At 38.2% G+C, this 19,605-nt stretch overlaps 1 protein-coding gene across 1 annotated transcript in view; it reads right to left on the bottom strand.

The window, feature by feature from the left end:
- Window positions 1–6,048: 6,048 nt before the first annotated feature.
- Window positions 6,049–19,605, bottom strand: part of LOC125178610 — a 30,863-nt gene continuing 17,306 nt past the window's right edge. The window contains exon 2 of the mRNA XM_047882810.1: window positions 6,049–6,232. Coding sequence (XP_047738766.1) covers window positions 6,049–6,232 — 184 coding nt within the window. The remainder of the gene's footprint in view (window positions 6,233–19,605) is intronic.

Below are 19,605 nucleotides of genomic sequence, written 5' to 3'. Positions count from 1 at the left end.
TGTCGCTCAAACTCATCACATCAAAATATTTGCGGCACTTTCGAACGCAATCAAGCTTAGCCAATGCAATCAACTCAATCGAAGGCGCAATCCGACTTCAGAAAAATAATTGTCTAATTGAAGTGGAATCAACACTGCCTTCGAATTATCTGGACCTTTTTAATTGAGGATCCCGTCTGCATTCTGTAACTGCATCGAAAGTTGTTAGTATAACCACGATCCATGTAAGCTTTTCAGGCGAAATAATCTAACCACACGCATGCGCTCTTCTTCAGTTAGACGACGCGGACTTGCGAGGAGCGCACTACCACCCATCGTGGCTGTCCGGAAGGAACTAACAGGCGACCTCCTTATGCGTCGCCGCCAGCCCTCTGCATGAAGAAGCTACCGCGGGCAGCGACAGCGAGAGAAATTCCTGGAGCAGACGACACTTGTACTGGTCACCCTAGTACAGGCGTTGCCGCGGGGCAGGGCAGCGAGTTTAGAATATCTATCTCTAGTATTTAGGCGTTAGAAACGGTCTATTTAAAGAGAAAAGTCGGTATACAGTCATAAAAAAAATCCTGCAACAACATGAGAAAGGTATTCGGAACTTTTAACCGAAACCTCGGATTGCAATTGGATTTTATTCCGTGCTCATGAAAGTCTTCTTTGCAGTCAGTTATTAGTGAGTATATAGGTAAAAAATACTCGGAATTAATTATTCAAAATTGCATCGTCATGTTAGGCGGGATTTGGAATTTGGTTATGGGACTGTAGAAGCATCGCAGTTCGTGTGCAGCGATGTTCAGTTGTTCATCGAGTGAACACAACAGCTGGCGCACGTGGATTAGTCTCTGCGAACGATGAGCGTGACCAGCTGCTCGAATAACGCTCACCGTACATAACTAATGACGTACAAGAGACAGAGTACATAGTGCATGCGGTCCTCGATTTACAATGAAACTTTAATGGGACTTCATCACTCAGGGTCGGAAGTGTAATGTTAGCAGATGTTATAAAGGGCGATCTCATGTTTTCTCACTCAATGACTAAAGCTAAGTCAGGCACAAAAAATTCCTCAGCTGGGTATCCATATTAAATGGTCAATCGAAGAAATGAATAATCTAAGAAAAATTGCATAATGACCGATTTCTTTCAGAAATGTCAGTGCAAACCACCAAAAAAAGATAAATGTTCATCTCAGAGTTATTTTTCTTCGAAAATCTGTTATTATTATCGGCAAGATAACTTGAACTAAAAAGTTTAATTCACATTGATTGTTAGAAAAAAACGATACTAACAGCATTCAAACTTGGGAAGGAGGTGATTTGATTAAAATATATATTGAAAGAAAGGAATTAATAACACGTTACAAAGCTTCAGAAAATGAAAGTTCAACGGAGGATAATTTTAAAGATTTCATTGCACAACACTTGAGCGATGGACGCGCAATCAAGACAGCTCTCTCCCCCTGCGGGATATATGATCCTGCCGTCTCCTGTTCTTACGTTCGGCTTTCCATTACTTAAAAAATACTGTATAGAAAGCTATGGAACTCCGACCTCCGGGCGACCTCTACAAAGGATCTAATTACCAGTATTTACCGAAGGATAAATTACTGTGGATTTAGGCTCCAACACGTAATTAATTAGAATGAAAATAAGTCGGGAAAAAACATTTTTCAAAATTCATGCTATATAGTAGAAAATTCAAATGTCACCACTACACTCTTTTTTAATAATTAGCAACCATTAGTCTCGTAGTGTCACTTCGTATGTTATAATTACGATTTTATTTAATTTAGACATAATTATAAGTGAAAAATAAACGAGGAATAAATCTTTAAGAATTTAATTAAGATAGAGAATTAAATGAAGTCAAAATTATTCGTCAGTTCTTTCTTGGGTGGTTATATTGAACCAGTAAACTAACTAATAAGGCTCGGAGGAAAAAATAAGCAATGATCTACTAGGAATTATAAACTGTCTTTAGTGATAAACATGTATATTTCTATTTTAAATTAAATGATGACAGTAAACATATACGGTACCCAAATTTCTGGACATTTCATATGTAACACATTTCACGGACAACTATCAGCAATATTTACTTTGAGCGTGCAAAAAAAAAGACATCATCCTCCCCTAGGAAGCAAGAAGCTCTTGAGAGTAAACCACTACTAACAGAAGTTATACTTTCCACAATTTACTGATAAACAATGGCTATAGAAGCTCCCTGCAGCGTCGATGTCTCAACTTGAACGTTTGCGCATTGAGTGAACGCGCCAGGCCATTCGCTGCAGACTGTCACGCTGTGGCCTCACAATCGAGTCTTTCACTTGAGCGCCTCACGACAGAGCCATTGTCTGCAGACAGTGACGCTGTGTGGCCTCACAATCGAGTCTTTCACATGATCGCCTCACGACAGACCCATTGACTGTCACGCTGTGGCCTCACGATCGAGTCTTTCACTTGAGCGCCTCACGACTGACCCATTGCCCGCAGACTGTCACGCTGTGGCCTCACAATCAAGTCTTTCACTTGAGCGCCTCTCGGCAGACCATTGTCTACAGACTGTCACGCTGTGGCCTCACAATCGTGTTTTCGCCACAATGTAACCAGCCGTTGCGATTGGCATCGTTTGTTCCGGAATATAACTCTAAAGTTTATGTTTGACGACCGGGAATTCTACAATGACGTAAAATCGGATTTTGTATAAAAATGATTAAATTTTTCGAGGCCCCATGTAAAGTGCGTTAAAGCATTCGAATCATTAAGATTCAGTGTACGACTTGCGGGTGAACCAATGTACTAATTGTAATAATTGTGGGTTTGAATTGGATACATCAAATTCTAATTTTTTGGCTGAAGCCAACTGGATGTAAGTGGATAAACATCTTGATGTGGACATATCTACTGGTTCATACAGGCACACATCTGAATGGCAACTGATCGATAGGCCTAAGATGTCAAAACTTTTTTCAAGCACTAAGCCGTTCACAGCTTGGAGAACTTTCTCTCTCTGCTGTCACCTGCAGCGTGACTGCACCACGAGCCTGCAGCATTTACTGAGCAAGCTCAGATGCAATTTATTTCATAGCTTGAAGCTTTGTCACTTCTGCTTGATGCTGGCCTTGTTTGAATACGTTAGTCAACACTTTTGCTGTTCTTCAAACGCGTTCTCTTACACTTCTATTTCCTGAGGCAACAACACACGGGTGCATTTCTGTCGAGTTACAGTGGCATTGTGTACGGCTCTAGAAACATCGTTTTTCAGCAGAGGGTTGAAACAACGACAGTGTTGAAGATATTGTCGAAAAGAGATTGAAAAGATAAAACACTGTATCTGCAATGGTATTTTGAAATATTCTAATTGTACTTACCTGTGAACTGCTTCAATGTGCTCTTTTCAACTGAGACTTGCAAGCAAACCGTAGAATTAAAGAATATTCTCTATACAAGTAAAAAAATTATGCTGGCATTGTGTCGTGCACGGGTTAGAAGGGAGAGGAACAGTCAGGTCTAAAGTTCGGTGAAGCTCTTCGCGTAAATTTATAATCTGTATTTGAAAATTGTTATCATGTGGGAAGAGGGCGTGGGGCCTAACGCATATCAAGTTGACTGGAGTTGTCATACATTTTCCAGTTGTTAAAAATAATTGGCGGCAGATGTGGTGAAAATATGAATACCTATAACGTATGTCTCATCTCTCAGATAAATGAGCGGGACAGCTTTCAAAAATCGAGGCACTTTTCACACTTTGGTAGGTTATCTTGATCCAGTTTTACACCGCAAAATTCTGCATCAGTGCTACGTCTGCTTTCTGCTCGTGTTATTGGTAATAAAATGTATCGTTACTTGGAGATGTTTGACCTCTTTATTTTTGCAGTGTTTGATCAATTTCGTCGGTGCATTCTAAAGAAGCTTCAAACCAAACCTTTTGTTACGAATGCCTTTCTTCTCAAGCCTTATTACAGCACAGAAGAACAATAAATCCATATGCGTTAATAAAGGTTGCTTATAGCCAAGAAAATTAAGGAGGCACGCATTGAGTTACGCAGCGTCATCGCGACAGAGTCGCTGGCTGTGGCAGAACTGAACCTCTACGTGTGGGGCGCCCTACAGCTGCGGGCAGAAGTCTTACAATGGAATGATTGAGATTACGGTGGAGTCATCAATGACGTTACAGTGGAATAATCAATGAAGAAAATTTATTAATGCTATTATACTAATTTACTATTTAGTTTGGGTAATGAAAATTTACTAATGCCAAAACTAGATGATTTCTCATTCTTCACTAATTATAGAATAATGGGATAAAATAACTACTACCTGCGTGAGACTTGTAGATAAGTAACTAAAATTTATCATTTGATGATGAACGAACGATGGTGTTACTTTACCTTTTTTATTTTGAAAATTTTAAAGAAATATGTAACACATAAGTAATACGAGTTTATAGTTCGACGTGTAATATATGTAAGTTCGACTTCAAAAGAATGTCGTACATGTCATGCCAAAACACATGTCGAACATGCCAAAACACTTGTTATGCAAGTTTTTCAGCAAATAGTTCATAATAAACTGTAGAACTGCTGCAAATAATTTCTTGAAGTTGCTCAATATTCTAATAAATGACCTCCGGAATGTAACGTGAGGCAATATTGCCTTTCATCGAGCTTATAAAAACTGAAATTGAAGAAGCGTGAAGACTTCTATAGTATTTACTACAAACAGCACGAGCCAAAAATTCCAGCATGATAAGATTCCTGCATTACTTAGCGAATTGAGGTCCAGAATTTAGGTAATACTTTGAATGTGGTTATGACTTAATTTCAAAGGACTCAGTGTCATGTGGTTATGAATGGATTTCAAAGACTGCATTCTGAACATATTATAGTTCTTAGTTAAACCTCTCGTAGGATATGACTAATTTTCGCCCGTAAATATTTCTTTGTAGTAAAGGTAGGCTATGCAAACTACGCAAAATTCTTATATTTTAGTAGAAAAAGGCCACACCCAGAAGCAAAGCTTATTTTCCTTATAACCTTTTTCAGTACATCCAATCAAGTATTCAAATATTATGTATTTTTATTACGTATTGTATTATTATTATATATTTTTTGCGTGCTTCTGTGTGAATAAAGAATAAAGAATAAAATTAGTATCGTCCTTCTTCAATATTTAGTCTACCATGAAAACTATTGTCCTTCTCCGTTTTCTATCAGACAAAGAGATTATAATTTGATCAGCAACTATTCTATTACGATCCAGCGTAGCAAACTTACATTTTTTCCTTCACTGACAGTTACCCGTTTGCTAGCTTTTATACAAGTTAAACACTGCAATAATTGGTAGTTCTCGTGAAACAGGTAACGATAATTCATTTAAATTAAAACAAAAAATCTGTGTGAAATTGATAAACATTGAATAAATATTCACTAGCCTAATTTTCATCACGACACGTACATAATAGTAGCAAGACTGAGGTTGGAAGCTTTTCTTGCGGAGTGCCAATTTCGTGCAAACGCCTAGTCACAGGAAAGCATTAAAGTTTCTATTGATATATCCCTCAATCACAACCCTCCGGTGTGAACGTTGCTTATGCGTAAATAAGAACTAATACTCAAATGACTCGGATGCATGAAGTACCGTTGCCCAGACAGGAGCAGTCAGCTGTTAGAGCTTGAGCTGGAGATGCGTAACAGCTGGGAATCACAGAAGGACGGCTGACACTGCATGCAAATTTAGTCCAAAGCGTCTAGCCGATATTAAAAAATTCACCGGTCAGTGGAGTGAAGAATCTACTCGAATATTTTGCCAAAGCAATTTTAAATACATAAATGTGACGTTTCAGCTGATTATGACTGTGACAGTATGCTTCATTCTAAACGTGTCAAAATAAATTTTTTGTTTCAAGGAAAACAAGCTTTTCCGTGAAACCGGCTTTTATAGCCGGTGCAAGTCAGACGTGGGACGAGGTGTTTTACGGTTTGTTGAGTGGGCGCTTAATTTCCGAAAAAGTGAATCGAAAAAGAGGCCAATGTATTTGGGGCTGCATGAGTAGCTAAGAGTTATTACATGTGCGGGCTAATGGAGTGGGCGTAGAGTTCTTCTTTGTGCGTGTTCCTGGAAAGAGCAATACGCACTGCGCGCAGCCTCGCGCAGCTGCGTAATGCAGCGCAAGCTCGCCGCCTGCTGCGCCGACGCTCATGCCTGCTGCGCGAGCTGCGTGCAACAGTCGCACGCTCCTGCAACGCACAAAAAATTCATTCATTATTATGTAATGCAAGTCAAAATAACGCTAAGTCCGTCTACAAACATAGAGGTGGGGCTGTGGTGGTGCAGTGGTGAGAGACTCTGTCTCTCGCACCCAGCGCCCGGGTTCGAGTCCCACTGAGGACAAAGTTCTACCGGGAAGCTCAGCTCATGGTCAACTCAGCCATTCATCTAACTCTGGTTGATAAATGAGTACCTGGCTTGTCCAGGGTGTTCTGTAATGCAATAAAATGGTTCTGGCGAGACAGCGAGACAGTGATGTTCGTAGAACTACCAGTGGTACCGAGTGCCCGGAAAAACTGACCTATCACCCCCCTCCCTAGTCGCACTGCCAGGATGGGCAATTACAACAACAAACACAGAGGCCTTAACGATGCACACTTTTTGCAATACACAAAGAAGTTATTCAGAACAACAATCCCCTCAACATATACAATTATAGTAGATATAAGTCGTTGGTGATACCTGTTATATTATTTGCAGTCTAAAAATCAATGATGTTTCGCTATAAACAAGAATATATTTCTGACGTTAGTCCCGGCACCAATTGACAATATTCTGATTAGGTCACGGTAATATTTAAATAACAGTGGTATCGATAGCATCCGGTAATATTTTAATGACAGCATGCAGTAACATATTTTAGTAACGGTAATTTTTTAAATACCATGTGATATTGTTACGAAAGTAGTTCCGACGATTTACGCTAATATTTAAAACATGGTGTTCACTGTTCAGGCATCATCTGGTAATTTTTTAGTGTTTATGTTCCTTAACTGGTTCGAGAACTAGCATAACTGGATTAATAGTCATTATAAAAATAGATGTTAGCAAATCATCACACTAAATATGAATTGCAGGAGACTAGTTGCCAATGGGGAATCGAAAATAAGCGTTATTCAAGACCGATTCATGACGGTCATTCGTATATTTTCCTTCAATATTGAGCTCTAGGTTGCATTGTGATAGCTAAACGTTTCATTATCCAATAGAAACGCGTTTACACCTTAACAATTTATACAGGCATTGATACAAACTTGAGTTCTAATTTTTAGAGACGTGTATTTATAAATAATTTACAGTTCTGAGAAAATCTAAGTTGCATTGAGATACCTATACGTGTTTTTATTGTACAGCTATTATTTTAAACCTTAACATTGTATGTATGCGTTCATTCAAACTTAAGTTTTAATTATAAAAAAACACATATCTGCTTAGAAATAATTCACAGTTCTGAGAAACAACCACGCCCTATCTCTAACCTTAGATGTGTGTGCACCAATATAAAGATATAGTAAAAGAAACGAACAGGTCAAACACCGTCGAAACTAACTAAAAAAATAGTTCCTCGGAATTTTAAAGAAAGAATGGGATCATTTCAAACCACTGCATTTCAATGGTGTCAGTATTTGTCTTCATTTTTTGAGGAAATAAAAAGTGTATAAACTCATTTGTCAGCCAAAGATCAACTGAATACACGTGGTCGTGACAGATGCAATTTCCACTTCAGAAGTCCCTGTCATGGCGGTACAGTTTTGCTAACTTCCATTGAACTGCAGGCAGTAGAGCACTTCGCGTACACGGACGGCGCAGGTGTGAAAATTTCTTCAGTCTCGCCTGCAGTGCGCGTGTCGCGTCGCCGCTGCCAGCTTTGTTCGCTAGACGCGTGCGTGACGGAGAGAGAGAGCGATCGAGTTATTCACTGCGCTGTTGCTTATGTTCATGATTTTGTCGTTTTTATTATTTATCATCATTAAAATCATTGTCATGGCATTGAATGCTGAATCAACTTTTTCGTAATTCCATACGAGTTATTGAATTTATTCTTGATTTCGTCGGATAACAATTAGGCTTTTTATCAATTCATTTATTATAGCACTTGATATTTGACAATTTGATCAGATTGTGAAGGTAAAGTCACTAAATTGATTTGAACGTAACAGATAATTTTCGTGATTTCATCAACAAGTGGAGTAAATTTTTAGGAATATTATTATATCGAGATCAGAGTTTCTCTTCGCGCTTTACCTCCAGTTTGTAGCTTTCATCTCTCTCCTCATTATTGAACGTGACTTCATCTGAATACGGCGAAACATTTTGGTGATTAGAATTAATCTTCCTCGATCTTTGTTGTTCTATTTGAAGCTTTCTCTCATTTATCGTTTGATACAAGATTCAATTTGGTCATTGTGCATTCAATATCATCGTGAAGAAAGACATCGTGATTGATGAATTCAAAATTCTCCAGGAACTTGCAGAATGTTACGACTAGATTCTCCAGAAAAAAAGCCCACGTTGGAACAGCATATGTTGATCGACAACGATTCTCTCTGCAGTAAATGTTTAATAAAATTATAATAACAATGACTTAGTGTGAAATTTTCGAAAGAATTTGAAATACAAATAATAAGATCCGTTTGTGAGGCAATTTCATAATAGCTAAAAAATTTATCATTTTGACAATTCTGATCTGAAATCCTCGGTATCTATTGCACTTTTATTTTTTAATTGAATCACCCCTAACCGTAAATATTCGATCACAGATTCACAAATTTTCCCAGTATTACGCATTATCACGCTTCTATCACATTCACGGCGCTAGGTTGAGCTCGGTGGGAGGGCCATGACCAAATTACTTTTTCTGAAGTGAGGCAAACTCACGAAAGTGAAGCCGGGCCAGCAGCGCTGAATGAAAGTGAGAGAAGTTATTTAATGAGCGCTCGCTTAGTCACGAGATCAAGACCATGAAGTGTTATACAGAGATAATATAACGATCTACTTTCTAGTAATTATTATTGAAATACTCTTAAACTTAGAATATAAGTCAAAAAATTATGTGCATTCTATCAAGATGAAGACCTAAGTTGAGGGATTGAGGAGCCTTGAATGTTATTACGAAGGTGAAAGTTTTAATTGAAATGAGGGGAGTGCACTATAAGCTAACATTGCCTGATTTACATGGAAACAGCAAAGTCGATAAATTTTAACTTGAATTCTTATTTTCACAAGGATAATGCTCAGAATTCGTAGAAAATTACTGTCCTTTAGTAGAAAATTTGAATGAACTTCTTTGGAGTCATGATCCGATAAAATTTATCAGTTTTTATAAATTGGAAACGAAATTAAAGCAATTTATATCAAAAACATTTAGTTCAGTAACGGCTTGTGTAATGTCTTTTATAAGAAACGTATAGAAGTAAGCTCCATTATTATTGAAAAGTTTCTTAAAACGTAGTAACTGATTTAATATTCAACGAAGAAATAAATTAACGACACAAAAGGAAAAGAAAAGTCAAGACAAGAACAGTATAGACCTGAACAGTCAAGCCAAGACCAGAACAGTCACGACAAGAACAGTCAAGACAAGAACAGAACAGTCAAGACAAGAACAGTCATGACAAGAACAGTCAAGACAAGAACAATCAAGACAAGAACAGTCAAGGGAAGAACAGTCAAGACAAGAACAGTCAAGACATGAACAGTAAAGACCAAAACAATATTAAGACAGGAACAGTCAAGACAAGAACAGTCAAGGCAAGAACAGTCAAGACAAGAACAGTCAAGACAAGAACAGTCAAGACAAGAACAGTCAAGACAAGAACAGTCAAGAAGTACACCTCAGACCACGGCAGAAATGCTGGTATCATCACACGCGTGCAATGTAGCGGCGACGTTCGTGCTGGCATGCAGACGATGAAATCTGTTAGGCCTCTGCAATGATGCAATGTCTACTATCCCTGAAGCTCAATAATATGACGCCATTTTAAACTATCCAACTAAAAATTGAGGAGAATTCAATTATTTCCAATCAGCTTATGCCTGAATTATATTTATTTTATGAGATTAACCTTCAAACCGGTGGCAACATCTACGATAACATCAACGGTTTCATTCTATCAGTGTAGGATGTGGTATTACCTATTAAAATACGCCGGACAATGATTATCTTATTTGTCTTAGTTTGAAGCAAAGTATTCCTTACATTTTGCATGTATACAAGAGGAAAGAAAGCTGCACCCGTTATGTTTGCGTGGCGTGTCAACAGTGGAGACACCGCTCGCTTTAACTCGCCGTATAGATAGCGTGGATCTCGGGGATTAGCTAAACGCAAACTGGACCGTTTCGATCTGTCCCTTGCACGGACCGTACGATCTGTCCCTTGCACGAACCGTTCGATCTGTCCTTTGCACGGACCGTACGATCTGTTCCTTGCACGGACCGTTCGATCTGTCCCTTGCGCGGACCGTACAATCTGTTCCTTGCACGGACCGTACGATCTGACCCTTGCACAGACCGTACGATATGTCCCTTGTAAGGACCGTTCGATCTGTCCCTTGTACGAACCGTTCGATCTGTCCCTTGCACGGACCGTACGATCTGTCCCTTGCACAGACCGACGATCTGTCCATACCCATTTCGTCGATCTGTCCCATACTAGGACCGTCGACCTGTCTTATGTACAGACCGTATGATCTTCGCCATATACGGACCACAAAATCTGTATCTTGTTGTGCAGACCGCAATGATCTCCAGCATTACGCAAGTACCGCAGCGATCTCATGTGTCTTCTACCTGTTCATTTGTATAACATGCACGATGGGTATTATTAGTTCATATATTTCCAAGACGTCAGAAATTTTAGGGCCATTATAAACCAAATATAAATGATCAAGGTTCATTCGCCTTAAATTTATCCTCCATTTTAACAGATAAATAAAAGAATTCGCTTCATGGATAACAGAATGTAAAGAAAATTTTTAGCGCCACGATGAAGAATTTCTAGATTTAAAACCGTTAGATGTTAATAATTGTTCAGTTCATATTTCTAAGTCTTTTTCATTACTGTATTGCTTTTCGCAAACTATAATTTTGCGAAGAAAATAAATCTGCCGCGTTGATACTAATTGCTGAACTCCAAGAATTTACGGAACTCATTCTGGGTGAACGGCTTCGTGAGTTACACTTAACAATTTCCCGCACTCCTATCACTCCAATCAGTTACAAATTTCAATTACACACTTCAGTTGCAGATTTAAGTTGCAAATTTCAGTTACGAATTTCAGTTCCGTACTTCAGTTGTAGATTTCAATTACAAATTCCAGTGTCATGAAAAGCCATAAAATGGGGAAAACGAAATAATACTTAATTTTTGAAGAACTATCAAAGTTACGGGACTCAAGATCGGCTATATATGTAGTGAGGAAGAAATGATATTTTAGAAACTTTTTAGCTCACCATTTAAGCACCCACCATCACCATTTATCCCCACAAAAGCGACAACATTGGATGAAGTCATGATTTTAAAAATAAAGGTAATTTGTTTCGCTTCTTGTATGTATGAAATGTGCAACTAACTCTAATTATCACTAGAGTCAAGGTGCTGATTTTTTTAACAACATCGGGTATTCCCAAGCTTTATCGTATAACAATGTTCTGCAAGAAGAACTTATGAATTTTGATTTGAAATTATTCAGTCTTGTTCCAACCAAAAACTTTTAACGTTCGTTTAGTAGAGTTCACATTTGAAATGCTCACACCAGGCAGCATAAAATTAGGAGCTGTTAGCATAAATTTGTCTTTGACACACAACAACAACAAAAAATACAATTATTCGTAAAATATTAAATTTGTACATTTTAAATAGAAGCAGTGATGAAATTCATGTGAATAATGGCGTGCGCAATATGAATAAATAATCATTATACTGATTTATGAGGCCTCATTACTTGTGAACTCACTATTCAAATAGTCTAACGCACGTCTAACAAAGTCATTTGTTAGACGCCTCCAAACGCCGTCGCTCGACACCCTGCAGAACATTTCCTTCATTAAATTCGTTTGTTCGTAAAGCGCGACGCGACGCAAACAACGTTAGTTCTGACGCTAAGAATTTCACTGAAGCGAAATCGCTTTTACGGAGAACAGCGCAGCAGTGACCAACAGGAGAGTTTCTCGCGGAAGTTCAATCCTCCCGACAACAGACAAAAGAATTAACGCTGTCTCTATTGTATAAAACTTCTCGCGCGTGGTCGTGCACTAAAAACTGCATGAATTTAACAATACTTTACTTGAAAATGCCTTCGTTGTTGGGTTCGCAAATCTCAATATTCGTTCTTATGGTTCAATTCTAATTCACTGCACTACAAACGGATTTGCTTTCCTATTGTTGGGATATTTAAGCCATTCCATTCTTCACTGTAAGCATGAGCTTATGGCTCTACATTTACGAAGCTGTAGCTCAAACCAAAAAATTTTTCGAGACTAAAATTTCGAAATTTTTTTTAAAAAATTCCCTGACACATGCATGTATATTATAATAGGATAAAATCCACTTCAACCATAATTATTTGAATTAGCTTTGCTATGACTCAGTGAGGCGATTTCATGTTTTTCTACAGGAATTACACCAATTTTCTCACCTCGCCGACGCTTTTACGTTCCAAATAGCAATAACACAATCGACTTCTCAAGATGCCTTTGCGCTTCAAGGGGCTTTTAAATGATACATTGATGCTGGGAAAATAGGTCGTATTTGTTAAAAAGATACGAGCGTGTCAAACAAGCTGAAGACTGCAGACTGCGCTCAGTAAATGCATGCATGTTCGCAGCATCACCTCTGCACGCTCTAATTACTACCGCAAACAATCCCCGTCAACACCATGGAGAAATTTTCCAGCCTCAGCGTGCGCCGTACGGTCGCTGATGAGTTTTAATTGCACGGCTCAGTGGATCACAACTCAATCGTGATCAAGATGGTCGATCACGATCAACTGGATGCCTAAAGCACGTATGAACCGTCTTGATCACATCTAATGCGTAATTTATTATATATCATGTAATATTATTTGAAAATACGCATCAATGAATATACTATTTATTATCTAAAGCCTTTTTAGTTGTGAATAGAAAAATCACGGAAGCACACATAGCTTGTAGATTAAGAAGACAAAAATTCCCTCGAGAGCTGCAAAGCTTTGTGCTTAAATATTGTTTGTAACATGGTAAATGTATTGAACGTCAATTTATTTTTTTTTTTTTGCAAACTGAGAAAATTTGTGTAATTCCTGTAAAAAACATGAAATTGTTTCACTGAGTCAGAGCAAAGCTAATCCAAATAATTATGATTAGAATGCATTTTATCCTATTATAATATACAAGTATCATTGAAATTTGTTTAATTTTTTTCAGAATTTTAGTTTCAAAAAATTTGTTGCATTTTAGCTAATGTATGATAATATTATATTGACAGCAATGATCATATTATCTATTTGATCTGGTAACTGTATTTGTAGGTTTCTTTGATGCATCTCTTTCTATATGTCAGACAATCGTGATGAGATTAGAAGGGACAGAGCGAGGGTGTGGTGGATCAGCGCTGAGCAGATCAAAAGGACATCGGCACGACTAACTGATATAAAAGTGTTCCCTCCAGCGGATCGTGCTGGCGGTGAAAACAAAGGCCATCAGAAAGTTTATGAAGAGTGAAATATATTTTTCACGGCTGCCGAAGGAGTTTCTGAAGTGATTGCATCGAGATATTTTTGAGATAAAGTTGCAATGGAATTTAAGATTTCTAATAAACTGTTGGAGCCAATGTGCAAAAAACGTGATATCTGAGCCCTTTCATACTTTGTGCCAATCAGGAATACGCTTGCTTCTCTTTTTTGTAATATTTTGTTAAACCTAGAAAATGAACAAAGAAATATTATTCGTTGCAAATAAATTGTCAATACTCCTTTATAAACGTCAAAAGATGAGGATCTTGGTCCCTAAATTACATATTTAGTCGAACAAAAATGATGAACTGCTATGTATACTCATAGGCAGTGACGGGCAAAAACAGAGCTCTATTGAAGTGTAACCAGCAGTACAAATTAAATATAATGAGAGGTTCTGGCAGGAGTTCCACGTAACGAAGAAATTAGACTCAACGTGCGGCACAGATGGTAACGGGCGACCGACGTGGCGACTCTGGCAGATGGTGTGGCGCTGGAGCTGCCAGTGGGTCAGCCTTACCGAGNATTAGTGTCAGATATATGAGCTCATGCCCACTGTAGACATGTGGCACCAGCTCTGCACGGTAAGGACCTGTGATGACGGAGATGTTATTGGGATGAATTGTGATGATGTTATTGGGTGAAGAAGATGTAATGGACATGATGTTACAGGTGATGAAATGGGGTAAATATGAGAAAATAAGAAAACAAACAAAATATGAGGTACAAACTCATATTGCATGGTAGGCACGTTTTGGTGACAATGTAAATAGTTATTTGATTAGGTAGATAAATAAATGGCGGAAATTTTTAAAGAGGAATCAATAGACAGCAACACTGATCCCAAAAGTCAACGATACCACAGACAAAAACGATAATATTAAAAAAAGCATACGAGGTGCATGATATATGGGGCGCACAACTGTGTCAGGAGCCGAAACAATGATTAGTTTATTATATACATGTCATCATCTGACATTGAGGAAATGATGAAACTGTTGGAAATACTGGATGTGCAAAAATGCGATATATCAATAGCTGTGATAGAGTCTGACAATGGTGAAAAATCTGAGATTTCATATATTCGAAAGTGAACATTCTTCTGGGCATCGGCATATTTGTCCTCTAAAAATTTAAAATGATAATAGATAAATTAAAATGATACTAGAAATAAAGTCTATCACGAAAACTTGCTCAGGCTGCTGAACACAGCCACCGACACCGCTTAATGCGATATAGAAACAAACTTCACTCAAATACGAATTAACGCTTATACCACTTGATGGTATAGAGTTCATTCAGTGTCTGAATTGATGATAATTCATTTCTTGAGTCAGAAGGAGAAATTGAGATAACACCACCAAAAAACAATCCCAGCCACTTGTATTCATTCGGTTTCACGGTGATATATACCGGTGATAATTTCAGATAAAATTATACTGCTGATCAATACCACAAATAATAATCACTAATCAACTCAATCAATATCAATTATTGAAACCAGAATAATTATCTCACTCACATTTTAAACCATGAATTCGTTAATGCGCTTACTAATAAAGCATGAAATTCTTCAGGTCGTATGTGAGTAAAATGTGAACGCTTTCTTAACGTAATCCATCAAATTCCATCAAGAATTGCATCATGGCCGTCATAAAAACAATGAAATATCGCCACGCAACCAAGACTCCCGCAGCAGTCCATCTTTATAGGTCATGAGTGTTAACCAACTTCTATAATACCGACCTAGCAGGTATTTAGCTCAACTCACTGCTTGCTCAAAAATGTTTAGCAGGTCGTAAGTTGCAAGAAGGTTTGCATTTAGGGTTTTTTATCTGATTTGGGTTTTGTTTCAACAATCAAAAGTGATCAATCAGAAGATTTTAGTAATCCAATGAAGACCAAAAATCATCCTATGAAACTAAACGCTAAATAACAGGTTTATTAGAGAAACTTCAATATCTTATGTGTTATTATTGTGTAACTGCGTAAAAATATAAGTAAGTAAATATAAGTAGACTAATTTGCAAAATTGCTTGACGTGGACTAGTAATTTGTAACACTGCTTCTTACTTGCAACATCCTCTTGATCAATTGGTAACTTTGATTTAGTTGCACGAAGTGATGCTCGTAGCTTAAGTTAAAGTCGCTGAAAAACATTATACTGAAAGTATGTATAGTTTGGCTATAAAAAATTGTACACGCAAAATATTTCACCACAGCTATTGTAAACATTAGGTAGCATCTTAAATTGAGCTTCCAACAGAATTTGATTGTTAAAGGAAAATAAACGGGAGCCATCCATGTCAATGAGAGACTAATTTTGTTAACAAGAACTCACGAAAGTATCCGCTATTTATTTTTATTCATTTACAATTATTTTCAATTCTAAATATAATTAAATATTTGTTTATTTAACTTTAATTTAGTTTAATTGAAAGTATTTATTAAATTTACAATTATCAGCGAGTGAATAAATTATTCATTTCGATCATGGATAAAATTCTTCTAATATAATTTAAAGGGAATATTCAGAAGTATATATAATATTCTTCTGTAATATTTGGGAAATTTTTAGCATCTTACCTCTGATGCAGTCACGCAGCGCTGGCTGCAGTAATTACGCTGCTTCACAAAACAATTTTTCGTCTATCACTTAGCAACACACGTTGATGGATGAGCTCTAGAGCGTACAACATTAAGAGTGATGAATTCACTTTAATAAATACTTGAATTTGATTTGAGATCTCAGCTGATGAAAATGCGCGGTCAAAATATGTCGTAATACCACATCGGTGACATGAATGCAAACTTCGAAATAATTTCAATGACCGAACTTTCCCGTTATTGTTTGTTAAAAATTAGTACATTTTTCACTGGAAATACTTGTATGCACAATACGGAGACTTCATTGAAAGCGTCATTAATTTTTAGAATATAATTACACTCTCATCGACTGTAATTTTCATGGGCTCTCAAAAAGCTAGAATGAATTTTACAAAGCTTCTAAATTGTATTTAAGCTAAATAAATTGTAACATATATAAATTTATTTACTTTGAAACCATTATTTCAATTAGTTTTTAACGCATAGATCATTATTTCATAGAAAACTATGCTCTTGCAGGACAGAGTTTAGGTTTCGTTTCATTTTAAGCAGCAAATGATGTAAGCAAAACAGAGAAAGCTGGCGTGGAGCTTATCCGTGCGGATCGAATCTTTAGAAATTTTAGCCCTCGGACAAAATGCTTCTCGTTTTCTACCACTGATACTTTAGAAATATTATTCATGAAAATCTTCCTTCAGCCCAAAGAATTAAAAAAAAAGTATATAGAGTACTGAATAACAGTAAAGATATCTTTCATCAAGCTTGATGCAAACGTCATATGGCTAACGAAATGTAAACATTTGGTTGTGAATTCAAGTTATTATTTTAGGTTTAATATCATTCACCAATTTTGGAGGCGACATCAAAATGTTCTATAACAATAGCAAAAATATCGTTACATCAACTCATTATATTAGGATGTTTCCAGTATTGAATCAAATTTCAATCCCACATGCCAAAATCAATTCGGGAACAAACGCGATACTTTCATTGAAAACAAATTTCCCTCAAGAGTCAACTTCGCTTGGAATATCTACTAAAAATAATCAACACATTACAAAGGCAAGTTCTTGCACCAAGAGTTAACTCTCAGTTCTAGCGGAGCGTCTCACACCCTCACACAGCTACTCTCCATCGACGACTGGACACCACAAAGACGGCTACTGGAACCTCAAAACCCGGGGGCTGCTGTCGTCACAGATGATCCGTGCCTGGCCCTAGGATATATTCTATCCTCAGCTTGTGTTCATCCAATTTATGTTATGAAGACAAGCAGGCTAATGCTGTTGCTGCTGCTGATGACCACGTCCATGCTGATGAAAAGGTGGATGCTACTGATGCTAATAGGTACGTTGGTGATGCTGCAGTTGGTAAGGGTGTTGATGCTGCTGCTACTGATGATCACGATAGCTCTGTTACTGAAGATGATATCGAATTGTATTGCTGCTTAACAAGAATTGAATAGGTAGGATGATAGTGAAACGTTTCCAAACGACGATTGGTTAGTTAATATAATGACGAGAACCTGAGTTTGTATAAGAAGGAATCCAATTTCACTTAATTCGAAACCAGATATTTAAATATAATCTCAATCGGCATGAACTGTCACAAGTCGATAACAACTGAGACATTGCAATAATTTTATGTAAGCGTAAATAAAGTTTTAGAAGTTATTCACTCAACTTCACATCAGCAGTAGGGGAAACCTTAAACAAACTTTTCAACAAACAGCGCAACACCAGTTGCAATAACTTTGCGCCATGAGTAGCTGCACCAGTAACAACATTATGCCAACAGTCTCAGCAATATAAAGATAATAGTTTCAGCAATATTATGCCGATGTTAGCAGAAATATTATACCGGTGTTAGTAGCAACATTAATATCAGCAGTATAATCAGCAAAATAACTGAAGATGTAGCATCACCATTACAGTTGTGCTAACACCAGCAGCATCACTAACGGCAGCACTGGAGCAGCACCAGCATCACGAACAGCAGCACTGCAGCAGCTGGTGCCGTGTTCCGCATGACTTGCAATTCTGCTCAAGACATCCGCCAGGCGCATATTTCAGTGATTACATTGCAGGAAACTGTCCTGCGCAGGCCGTGGTAAAACATAGTTGTCCTGCGCAGGCTATGGAAAAACCTTGCTGTCCTGCGCAGGCTGTGGAAAAACCTTGCTATCCTGCGCAGGCCGTGGCAAAACCTTGCTGTCCTGCGCAGGCTGTGGCAAAACTTTGCTGTCCTTGCCGTCGTGCGCAGGCTGTGGCAAAACCTTGCTGTCCTGCTTCGGCAGTGTCCTAACCTTGGTATGATGCTTCGGCAGTGTCCTAGCCTTGAAATCCTGCTTCGGCGATATCCTAACCTTGCTGGCCTGCTTCGACAGTGTCCTAATCTTGCTGGCCTGTTTCGGCGATGTCCTAGCTTTATATCCTGATTCGGCAGTGTCTTTAACCTTGCTGGCCTGTTTCGGCAGTGTCCTAACCTTGCTGGCCTGTTTCGGCAGTGTCTCTGCGCTTGGCTATGGCAAAACCGTGCTTTCGTGCGCAGGCTGTGTCAAAACCTTGCTGTCCTGCTCCAGCAGTGTTCTAACCTTGGTAAGATGCTTTGGCAGTGTCCTAGCCTTGAAATCCTGCTAACCTTTCCTAACCTTTCTGGCCTCTTTCGGAGATGTCCTAGCTTTATATCCTGCTTCGGCAGTGTACGTCTTAACTTTGCTGGCCTGCTTGGGCAGTGGCCTAACCTTGCTGGCCTGTTTCGGCGATATCCTAGCTTTATATCCTGCTTCGGCAGTGTCCTAACCTTGCTGGTCTGTTTCGGCAGTGTCCTAACCTTGATGGTAATTGAGGTAGGGATAATGTAGCTGTTACTCCATCGTTCTACTATACAAGTTGTACAGGGCAGTCCTGCAGTGCAGCCTAAAACACTGGAAGATTTCACGCAAAAATAACTAAGTTTCCACAACACCGAAAATCGATCACATTTTTTTTATTTCTCAATCAACATCAAATTGTATAAACAGAGTATATATTGATGCTATCATTTATTCCTTCATTCCAACCTGCATTAGGTTTTTTTCTTGATGATTGTCTGCTCATCCTAAACTGTGGCGAGGGTGGTGGGCAAAATGCATCCTGGGCCGCGTTTCGCTTGGCTGGTCCTGCATCACGTGAGGCATTTGCTCCGCGTCCGGTCCTCTAGTGAAGAAATAAACGCTGGAGTATCTGCCCTGGGGCGAGGAT

This window comes from Hyalella azteca, unplaced genomic scaffold (assembly GCF_000764305.2).
Source record: "Hyalella azteca isolate HAZT.00-mixed unplaced genomic scaffold, Hazt_2.0.2 contig11402, whole genome shotgun sequence".
In the NCBI taxonomy this organism is placed as follows: domain Eukaryota; kingdom Metazoa; phylum Arthropoda; class Malacostraca; order Amphipoda; family Hyalellidae; genus Hyalella; species Hyalella azteca.
Note: the sequence above shows the minus strand (reverse complement) of the source record. Positions and strands in the feature narration are given on the sequence as shown.